This window comes from Macrobrachium nipponense, chromosome 6 (assembly GCF_015104395.2).
Source record: "Macrobrachium nipponense isolate FS-2020 chromosome 6, ASM1510439v2, whole genome shotgun sequence".
In the NCBI taxonomy this organism is placed as follows: domain Eukaryota; kingdom Metazoa; phylum Arthropoda; class Malacostraca; order Decapoda; family Palaemonidae; genus Macrobrachium; species Macrobrachium nipponense.
This window is the reverse complement of record NC_061108.1, coordinates 103,991,369-104,003,438: the sequence shown is the minus strand read 5'-3', so window position 1 is coordinate 104,003,438 and position 12,070 is coordinate 103,991,369. Positions and strand designations below refer to the sequence as shown.

The 12,070-nt window shown below is 34.6% G+C and overlaps 1 protein-coding gene across 4 annotated transcripts in view; it reads right to left on the bottom strand.

Annotated features, from left to right (window-relative positions):
- Positions 1-1,379: 1,379 nt before the first annotated feature.
- LOC135216795 (uncharacterized) overlaps positions 1,380-12,070 on the bottom strand; it is a 219,590-nt gene continuing 208,899 nt past the window's right edge. For 3 of the 4 annotated variants that reach the window (XM_064252280.1, XM_064252283.1, XM_064252281.1), the window contains one exon: positions 1,380-5,559. In XM_064252280.1, the coding sequence (XP_064108350.1) occupies positions 4,172-5,559 (1,388 nt within the window). In that variant the 3' untranslated portion in view covers positions 1,380-4,171. The remainder of the gene's footprint in view (positions 5,560-12,070) is intronic. The other variant, XM_064252282.1, reaches the window with a different exon arrangement.

Here is a 12,070-nt window from a genome sequence, read left to right as displayed (position 1 = left end):
CACCGACTATCAATAGTCATTTTCCTTTATTAAATTGTTATACTATATACAGTAGCACTCCTGACTTCTATAAGACTGATAAAAAAACAAAATTCACAGATGTAACACAACATGACAGTGCCTCCATAAATACTCACAATTGCTGCACTTACATATACTTTTCTTGATAAGGATTTCACTGGAGAAAGATGAAGAAACTTTCAAGTAATGTCCTCCATTACGATTATACCTGTATAACTTTGTCTACGACTTACTGAGAGGATTTACGTAGTTGTAAATGAGAGGTAAAAGCTGGAAAAAAATTAGGCTTACAAAGTAGGAAAGCTGGTAGGAATGACCAAAGGGCCTGGATAAGGAGTACTATCTTAAGTACCATCTATGGTACACACCATACATAACCACTGAGCCCCATTCCATAATTCTATTGGGCCTGCATGAAGGATTTCTTAAAAATTAAAGCATGGAAAAGTAGGAAGAGAAGATGGAAATAAATGAATAAAAGCAGAATACTACCTAGTATGTGCCAAACAGGGCAGTGCAAGTGTGAGACCACAAGATAAAGCATACAGTAAACAGTAACCAACTAAAACAAGAAAAAATTATTTATCACTTGAACATCTATAAAACTACATGATTAAAAGTGTTATAAAATATCAAAATAATGATTAAATTTAAGGCCAATTACTAGTTTCGGGGAGCAAAGAATTGATACCACATCTTATATGCTCTTCCTATATCGTGCATAATTTAGGAATGGGTTTTTTTTTACATAAAGCACTCTTAAATGTAAATATCAACTATCATTTCTGGAAATTATTTTGCATAGTTTCTCACCTCATGCAATACTTCTTAAAGGCAATCATCTAATGCAACTTAAATTCAGCCTCATCAAATTCCTTTATTCACTGCACTTCATACATTTTCATCATATCCAGGGTTTTATGACTGATACACACAATTTTCATCATATCTCAGGGTTTTACAACTGATACACTAAAACAAAAAAAAAGTCAGGTGTATGCATACTAACCAAAACAATACTACCTCAGGCCAATCTACATTTCACAATAATTTAATTATTGAAATTCTTCACTGAATCTAAGATTCCACAAAGTATAAAAAATATTTATATATGAACAGAAATTTTTTAAAAAACACTTTATATAACCATATTTATTATGGAACAGAAATTTTTTAAAAAACACTTTATATAACCATGTAATACAGTACATAAACAGAACAATATCAAATAACAAATAGTGCTACAAAACTAATTGAATATCTTGCAACACTTACACCATATAAACAGCAAAGTAATTTTTACAGTGCTGACTAACTACTAGACATATGTTCCCACAAGAAAAGTTCCATCAGTAGTGTAATGGAAGGCGTGCAGTCATGAGTTTTAAACACCTACAGTACTCAATTTACTCTGATTTATCAATTGTGGTTCTAATTCTGGTATTAATTACTGAATCAATAATCAGGCTTGCATATGGCTACAATTAATTCTTAAAAGCTCCATTTTATAACATTTATAACTATCACTGATTAAAAAAAATATTCAGCATGTTTGTCAGCTATAATTTCAAGAGAATTAGAATTGGTTTCATAATCAAATCAAGAAAGGGAGAAGTGGGATTAAAATCTTTGAAATATACAGTAATGCATGAATAAAAATTCTTTGTAAATGTAGATTGAATGTGCAAGACAAAGCAATATATTATCAATATATTATTGCCTTATTATTACTAAATAGTTTTGGACTATCGGCACATATTGAGACAATGGGTGGCATAAATCAGTTACACAAGTGAAACATGAAACCAGTTCGAAGGATCACAAGGTCATGAAGAAAGGACATAAATGAAAACTTGAGCCAGCTGCGAGTTTAGGCTGAACATCCAAAAGATGAGAGACAGTTGAGAGAGTTCATTATTCATCTAATCCCATAAAGGAAAATTTCAGCTTGAAACAAAATATAGAAAACTCATGGTAGTGATAATATTGATTAATGAAAAACTTAACCAGACCAAAAGGCTACGGTTCACATCTCCACTAGTGCTTGCCCAAAGAGTGGTTCTTTTACCTGTAAATACATATACTGTACAATACATATTTACATTTTCAAAACAGAAATTTAAACCATTAAACTGCATTTAAGAAATCAATAGTACAACTTTTTGTAAAATCAAATATCCTAAAGTATTTCTGCCTATAATAACATTAGTTTTAAAATGATAGCCACCAAATACTTTCTACTGAAAGTAATTAAAATTCTGTCAGGTTTTATATAATCATAACTTTGTTAGAAAGGAATAAAATACAGTAAGTTCACTGAATTTTGTTCTTATAAATATAAGCTGTTATTGAAGACTGTACATGCTGTCACGAGTAAAAATGTAATCAAGTTCTTGACTAATATAAAATTCATGTGATGACAGCAGCTTTTTTCACAAATGGAAACACATTTAAGGTTCCTTTAACTAAACACAATCTATAAAAACAATATGGTAGAAACCTTAATACATATCCCACCACCAGTGTATCTAACAAGATATTTAAATTCAGTATGTATATACAAAGAATATGTCATATACCAGTTTGTCACTAATTCAGAAGACACCTTTATTAAACACCATCTCTCATAATGTAACACATAACCAAAGATCAAAATTGGTTTATGTAGACATGTAACTTTTAGAGTAATTTTCACACTGGGGCTGCTGTTTGTATGCAGTGAAGATCATCATGGATACTGCTGAATACACACAATTACGATAAATTATATACATCAATTTTTATCATACATGCAACATCAAGTGCTTTACTATTAATGGTACCACAACTTTACTTATGAATATATAAAACTCTCATAAGCAGAAAGGAACTAGACTATCAAATTACTGCAAAGAACTGCAGCTTGATTTGTCACATTTGCAGGCTCTCACTGGGCTTCCCCAAAGGGTTTATTCTTTAATTACAGGTAAAAGTTAGAGAAAGCCTGAGTTAAAAGAGTTGGAAAGTAAAGGAAACAGATAAAAAGCTGAAAGGAATGAATCTAGAACAAAATAGGATGGTGCAAAAAAAAAATTTAATACTGACTTTAGTGTGTCAAGCAAGGCACACTGAAGGTGGCCCAACTGTGCTTGTTTGTTTGTATGGTGTTTTTACGTTGCATGGAACCAGTGGTTATTCAGCAACGGGACCAACGGCTTTACGTGACTTCCGAACTACGTCGAGAGTGAACTTCTATCACCAGAAATACATATCTCTCACTCCTCAATGGAATGGCCGAGAATCGAACCCGTGACAACCGAGGTGAGAAGCAAACACCAAACCAACCACGCCACTGAGGTGCTGGCCTAACTGTGGAAAGGTGCAGACAACATGAATATTCCTTGCAGCCCACCTGAGAACCAAGCTCTAAATTGCATTCAATTTTTAATCAATTCCTTTGGTAGTCTTACTGTATACTTAAAAATTTTTCTTGTTATTGAACTACAGCCTTACACTTACTAGAATGTTGGCATCACATTATGCCATGATTAACAGTAAACTTTTTAATATTTACAATACTGCCTATTTTTAGCCATCAATTTGGTACTTATAACAATATCATGAGTCCTTTGGTTACTTTTATTTCAAATAAATAATTTACTTCCGTACCACAATTATATCAATACTGTAAAGGTATAAGTGCCATTTTTACACTGCATTGGCATTATTCTACTATATTGACCTACTATTAGTCGAAAAAAAAGTGCATTAAAATTTCAAGGATCATCTCACCCTTCACTTTCAATTAAAACTTTTTCAGCTTTTGCAGTTTTTGCAAAGTCTAGTCAGATCATTTGAGCCAGTTAAAAAAACTTCTTTACTTTGCTACATTTCAGTGCATGTTTTTTTCTACACAAAACTGTATATATAGCTATTCTTTTGACATAACAATTTACAAAAACTATTCTTTTTAGTCATACTTTAAAGAAACCTTTGGAATTCATTTTAAAAAATTTGTACAGTAATAACTTTTTCCAGGATAAAAGGAAAAGAAAAACATTGCAAAAAATCAAAATAAGAGTAGTTACTTTTTAATATTCATTATTATACTCATCAAAATAGGGGTAGTTACTTTTTAATATTCATTATTATACTCACATCATAACCAATATTATCCATTTCCATTCATAGTTGAAAGCTCCTTGTAAAAACCAAATCCAGTTTCACCGACATTGCTACCTGTATTAGTTTGAATGCTTTCTGTATTATGTTGTTGATGACTGGTGCTTGTGGATAATTGTGCAGTATCAGCTTGATTTTGACAAGTTCTTTGTGTAAAGTTAAGTCTAGTATTCTGAGTAAGAAAATCAGTACCTGTTGGTTGTGATGGAACTTGAGTCAAATGAGAAGTACCTTGCTGGATGGGAGCCAAAGGACTTGGTGAGTTATGAAGTAAGAGGGGTTGCACTATTGGCTGCATTATTGGTACCTGTGATAAAGCAGGCATCATGGGTGTCACAGGAGCAATACTTGTATTAAAATTGTTAATACTTATAGTGCGATTAACTGAACAGAAAGGCAGCATTGGTTGAGGTGAAGAAACACTGAACACAGGGGGTGACGATCCTTGAGGTACAAGAACCTGTGTTCCAACTGGTGATAAAGGAGAATGCCAAACTGGAGCCGAAGGATCAGGCTCAGATCCTTTTAGTACTTGACAACTATTTCGGGAATTGTAACCTAAACTAAATGTTGGCTTTGATTGTTGAGGGTTTGTCTGTCCACTGCTTCTCTTGACTAAAGAATTTCCACTCCCACTGGCTGGTTGCAATGACTTTCCTCCAAGCACTGATGAACTGGATATACTAGGTGTCGGTACAGGAATACTCTGAATGACTTCACGCATGCAATTCAAAGTTTGAGAGTTTCTGGGTACCTCTGCTAGTTCTGAAAAACATTTAACCCTGATTTGACAAGCAGACTTTTCACTAGTGGTTGATTTTGGTTTTGGTTCAGGAAACTGCCTGGGATGAAATATTGTATCTACTGGATTTTTTACGAGATTACTGCATTTCTTCATCCCAACTGGCATGATGTCATGCAATTTCCTACCCGAGTTCCTTTCTCTTATAATTTTTCTTTTTTCATACTTATCTATTATATCTAACCATGGGCTTTTTATAACTTGTCCTGCATCCTGATAGATATTTGGGATTTTCCCTTCATTTTGACCATGACTTTGCACTTGGGTACTTTTTCTAGTTTCATCGTTAAGTCCTGTTGACAAAGCTCCTTTGCTTACTTCACCACTAGATTTTGAAGAACTAGGTTTTACTGGTGGAGATCTTTTGGCAGGTATATCACTAAGAATTGTGGCTTCCACTCCTTGGCCCTTATTAACTGAACATGACCCTGCCATTTTGGTTTTAATTAAAATCTTGTTCACTATTTCAGCAGGTTTTGTCTTTGTATGTGAAGAGCTCTTGTTAGTTTGGTTAATTGTGAACCACCCTTCATAGCCTGTTGTTTCACCAACCTCATTAGTGATATCCACTTCATCTGAAATGTGAAAAGTTAACTGGTAATAATCCAAACTTACATATGTAAAAAGCAAGAGCAAAGCAAGAAAAATAAAAATTTTCTATAATGCAGGTGAAAATGTACAGACTGACAGTGAAACAGTGTCACAAATACATAATTAAGTTATAATATAAAACACTTGACTGACTGACAGTAAAATGGTATCACAAAATATTAACTTATCATAATGTACAACACTTTTCAAGCAAAATCATCAATCATATAGAGCCTAATTCACAGTTCTATTGTTCCCAGGCACTTGTTCTTATGTCTTGTAGATACAGTATATCTAGCAGAAGAGTTATGAGAGAGTAACTATTCACATGTGAGTTTTTCACAAGTTGGTAGGTAGTCACTAGTCTCCTCACTGTTCACACAGATTGGATGTAACACAGCGAGAACAAAGGGAGGGGAGGTGGGCACTATTTTAGGATTACCTGTTTTGTATAATTTTTTTTTCTTTTAATAAAAATTATTTTCATCACATACCGATTATAAATCATCAGCACCTAATTCACATTTTACTTGGGACACTGAAAAATGTAGGTTTCCAGACTTTTGTGAGGGTCCAACAAATCCAATGGAGCACTTGGGGACAGTATGGATCAAGAACCAAGGCTCAATACATATTTCTGAGAGGTTACTGTATGTAGCAGAACATTCGGTGAGTAAGCAAGAAATATGTGTAAAATGCACAGTCAGCAGAAATAAACTAACCATTCATTCAAAATTTAGAAGCTCATAACTCTGGAAGACACCACCTTTTATGAATGAATGAAGAGCAAACATGGTCTCTACAACAACCCAATCTCCTTGTGCACAGAAATTGACATCTCCAAACACCTCTACTGCATACATTTAACCAACCTGAGAAGAGCCTTTATTAGGCTCAGAAGTCTGGATCAACTTATACAGTCAAACCTTGGTTTTCGTACACCTCGCGGAAGTGCTCCATCGGGGACCCAGCGCGTGACCGCGCCCTGTATTGAGCACCCAAACAAAGCATCCCATCTTCTTTCATGATCCACTCAGCTTTTGTGTTTGTTGTTTTTGTGCTATTTTATTCAAGTGCAACTGCTAAATAAGCCATAATGGCGCCAAAGAAAGTTCCAAGTGTGAGTCCTTCTGTAAAAAAGGTGAGAAACACTATGGAATTTAAGAAAGAATTTGTAACATAGTGTTGGATGAAGCTGCATGCCAATCTCAAGTGAGGAAATGCCTACAAAGCACTGCTGTTAGTGAATTTAAGGCCAGCATAGGCTGGTTTGAATAATTAAAAAACAAATGGACATACATAATGTGCCTACTTCAGGGATTAAGGACATGTTTGCAAAGTGCTATGATGTAAAAAGGGATTTTGACAAAGGAAAAATCTATTTCTGGGAGAAGACCTGTGTCGCCTGGTGAAATGGTCCTGTAGCACGCATTTCTAGGTATAAATAGATTCTAAATATACCAGAGAAAAAAGCTAAATGGAACGCTGAAGTTACTACCTTCAGCTTGAACACCATAGGGCGTCGGTATAAGCCCTGGGGCGAGTGGAGGCCACTATCACAGGTTTTCTGCCAATTAGAAGATTCCCTTCAAAGTCCTTCACAAGGCAAGTGCCATTACAAGGACTACTACATCTACCTTCCGCTCGCTACTACTACCACCCACGCCCGGCGGCTTCATTCCTGCATTACGCACCCAAGCTTGGACTGGCTACAGGGTGGGGATCAGGAAAAGAGAGAGGGACGGGTTCACCAGGCGACACAGGTCTTCCCCCAGAAATAGATTTTTCCTACGGCAAAATCCCTTTTCTGGGTTCGACCTGTGTCGGCCGGTGAAATAGTATCAGAGAATTGCCATACAAGCTTGAAAGATACAAAGCAAAGATATAAGGAACAATAAAACTTAAAGTTCACTTAAGATCAAATTTAATAAGCAACGAAAAGAAACACGCAAACTTAGCTGTATTCTTAAAATTAAGTTTTAATAACTAGTATTAAAGCAATAAATTACAATGGTATGACAGATGGAACCAATATGACCAGATACATACAAGTATGTACAATAACAGGTAAGGAATACAAAAAGGGGTCACAAGTGCTATATACAAGTCCGGCTACGGAATGGCAAGCAAACCAGCCCGGCACCAGGGGAGGGAAGATTGGTAGGGATTACGAGTGAGGCAGGTAGGAAGGAGTGAGTATCAAAGGAAAAAAGCTAAGCAGAATAAGCAACAGAAAATAGAGTTTTAGGACTCGGTCATCTAAGGGGAGACTATGCTCCCTGCAGCCACTGCTGAGAATTTAAGGGCCTCTAAATTCTTGAGATAGTGGCGTTTAAATACTGCCGGAGATTTCCAACCCGTATATTTCTTAAGATCCTCGAAGTTCATATTGTGGAAATAGTTAATAGAGGTAGCCACTGCCCGGATAGCATGGACGTGAGGAACTGAATCCGGATTGGCTTGTTTAATAAAATAAAGGATTTGTTGTCTAATACCTTTTAAGGAAATTGTTCCGCCTTTCTCTCTAATAAAAAGAGGACCTGAAGACTTTTCAGAAGTCCTGGCCAGATAAGATTTTAGAGTGACGGCAGGACACAATGATGCGTCCTCTGTAAGGGGCATAATCTTCCATGGAGCCCACCTGTTTTGTGGGTCTTCATTCTTGACCAAGAATTTCCGATCCGGGGATAGTAGAACTTCACCCAACGGAAGGATATCAACGTGATTTGGGTCTCTAGAGAGAGCCGACAGTTCAGATATTCTGGCGCCTGAAGCCAGGCTCATTAAGGATAATGTTTTCCTGAGAAGGGTTATATATGAGCATGAATTATTATCAGTGTCTGAGGCTAATTTAAGTACATCATTTAAAAACCAGGAGACCGCATGAGGGAGGTCTACTGGTCTCAGACGGGCACATGCTCGAGGGATTGAAGAGAAGTACGAATCTGTCAAATCAATACTAAAGCCAAGCTGAAAAATCTTCCTAAAAATTTTTAGTGGGTTTTTCTTGAGTTTTAACTAACAAACTAGGCTGTTTTTAGCATTTTCATAGGGGTTCCAAACATTCGTGGGTTCTAACTATTCACGGGGGGGTCTGGTACGCATCCCCCGCGAATACGGGGGGACCACTGTATATATCCGCCAGGTAAGTATGTATGAAACTTTATTGTACAATAACAATATAATTTTTTTTGTTTATTATACAAAATACATAATTTCCAAATATGTTTTAGATATATATAATACCTTCATAATACAAAAATTTCAAGTCATTTGAACAAAAAGTTTTAGTTTTATTAGCAAAATTTATTATTTAAAAAAAATTTAGGTAGAGATTTCTCCGCTATGACATCAGTTGTATTGAAAATCTTACCATAAAAACTACTTTATATATGGAATAATTCTGTAAGAACAGAATTTTTATTTTTTATTTTTTTATGAATTTTTTTTTTTAATTTTTTGTCTAGACACTCAAAAAAATCATTAAAAAAAGGAAGAAAGAAAGAAAAAATTGGCTCACAAGGAATTATGGGATTTTTATTCCTCTTTCCAATGGTATCTTTCTCTCTAAAATTGGATAATAAATAACCGAGTAATGGCTACTAATATGCGAATAAGATTTGCTATGTAAATTTTCGCCTTTTTCTTAGAAAAGTCTAAACAACATTATTATAATTACTTTATTTGTACTTTTATTGTTGATTTCTACATCAAGGATCCTGGTCCTCCCCATAAAAGTGGTATTAATACCCTAAGCGTGACACCAGACAATGATGTTGACGGCGTGACATGAGACAATGAGGGAGCTGATAACAATGAATTTTTGTGTTTTTCTTTCAGCACACTCCTGGCCTTCGCTAATTTTGCTAGCCTTAGTTGCTTAGTAGCCTTCTTGATCTTAGGTAACTTCGGCATTGCTATAAGTTCACTAGGAAGTTATAAAAAAACGTAAACAGCAAGTAAACAAACGCATGTGCATGCAACCACTCTGACATCTGTGGAGTAACTGAGTTGTTCTCTTGAGTGAAGTTGAGTCTCGCCTAAAACTGCCCAGAGCTCTCACACTACCTTTCATTGCTGCCAGACGTATGAGAATTTCAAAACGAATCTGAAAAAATCACTGTATATATGCAAAAATAAACACGCTAAGACGATCCTGTCAATCTCAGTCATACAGACGATGCAGTTATGATGATGTCATCATTTAAAAACTGCTATATCTTCATTATTTGTATCAATAATTGGCTGAAACTTCTAGGAAGCATGTACGGCATGTTTCTGCAGATAGAAATAATATCTCGATTTTTTATTTGTTCAAGTTCATAAGTCATCCGCCATAGCAGACGGTCCCCTTAACCCTTTAATGCCTAAGGGGTATAATAAAAATCGTCTCCCGTATGCCTAGGGGGTCTCGGAGTGAGCGCCGAAGTGGAAAAAATATTTTTTTCAAAAAATCACAGCGTGCTTAGTTTTCAAGATTAAGAGATCATTTATGGCTCCTTTTTTTGTCATTGCCTGAAGTTTAGTATGCAACCATCAGAAATGAAAAAAAATAACATTATCATATAAAAATAATGCCATATATGATAGGGCAAAAACAAAATTTCATATATAATTGTATTCAAATCGCGCTGTGAGCAAAACAGTTAAAGCTAAAGAGTTAAATTTTTTTCTGTTGTATTGTACACTAAATTGCAATAATTTTGGTATATAACACATTGTAAAACAATCAAAGCAACACAGAGAAAATATTATCACAAAATGATGCATGAATTCGTAATGCGCAGACGTAATAATTTTTTTTTTTCAAAAATTCACCATAAATCTAAATATTGTTCTAGAGACTTCCAATTTGTTTCACAATGAAGATAAATGATTGAATATTACTATACTGTAAGAGTTTTAGCTTACAATTGCAGTTTTCAACCATTTCGGACGAGTTAAAGTTGACTGAATGTCAAATTTTTTATATATATATTTTTTTATATGCAAATATTTCAAAAATGAGAAAAGCTACAACCTTCAGTTATTTTTTGTTGTATTCTACATAAAATTGCGCACATTTACATATATAAAACTCTATGAAACGCCTAATATGACACGGAGCAAATACTCGGAGAATGCGACGTACGCATTTCGGAGATTTGCGGCAGAGAATCCGCGCGCAGAGGGAAGGAAAGTTTTTTTTTAAATTCACCATAAATCTAAATATTGTGCAAGAGACTTCGAATTTGTTTCAAAATGAAGATAAATGACTGAATATTACTAGACTGTAAGAGTTTTAGCTTACAATTGCGTTTTTTGACCATTTCAGTAGAGTCAAAGTTGACCCAACATGGTTTTTTTCTATTAATCGTGATTTATATGCAAATATTTCGAAAACGAGAGAAGCTACAACCTTCAATTATTTTTTGTTGTAATTTACATGAAATTGTGCACATTTTCATAAATAAAACTTTATGTAATGGCTAATTTAAAATGGTGCAAACATTACGACAATCGCACGTATGATTTTTCGGAAGAGTTACAAGGAAAACATTTTTTTTTTCATAAATTCACCATAAATCGAAATATTGTGCTAGAGACTTCCAATTTGTAGTGAAATGAAGGCAAATGATTGAATATTACTAGAATATAAGAGTTTTAGCATACAATTGCGTTTTTTGACCATTTCGGTAGAGTCAAATTTGACCGAAGGTTGAAATTTTTGCACTTATCGTTATTTATATGAAAATATTTCAAAACTGATAAAAGCTACAACCATGGGTTGTTTTTAGTGGTATTGTGCATGAAATTGTGCACAATTCCATATGTTATATAAAACTTTATGAAACAGCTAATTCAAAATGGTGCAAACATTACGACAATCGCACGTATGATTTTTTTGGAAGTTACCGCACGGATGTAAGGAAAAAGTTTTTATTATAAATTCACTATAAATCGAAATATTGTGCTAGAGACTTCCAATTTGTTGTAAAATTAAGGTAAATGATTGAATATTACTAAAATATAAGAGTTTTAGCTTACAATTGCATTTTTCGACCATTTCGGTAGAGTCAAAGTTGACCAAAGGTTGAAATTTTGGCACTTATCATTATCTATATGAAAATATTTCAAAACTGATAAAAGCTACAATCATGAGTATTTTTTTGTTGTATTCTACATGAAAATGCGCACATTTTCATATATAATACTCCATGTAACGGCTAATTTAAAATGGTGCAAAAATTATGTCAAAGTGACAAAATAATTTCCGAGATGTGTCACTGATACTTTTTAGTGCGATAAGGAAGAAATTCGCACTTGCGCGCCTGCGTAACGATTGTAAACAAAACAACACCTTGATCCGTGAACTCCCAACATCCCCCAAGGCACGTGATTCAAAAGTTTTCAGCTGGTAGGCCTATAAGTATTTTTCCGCGAATTTAAAAAAAAACTTTTCTATGTCGACGTACATTACGTCTGGTCGGCACTCAAAAGACAATTTATCTCGAC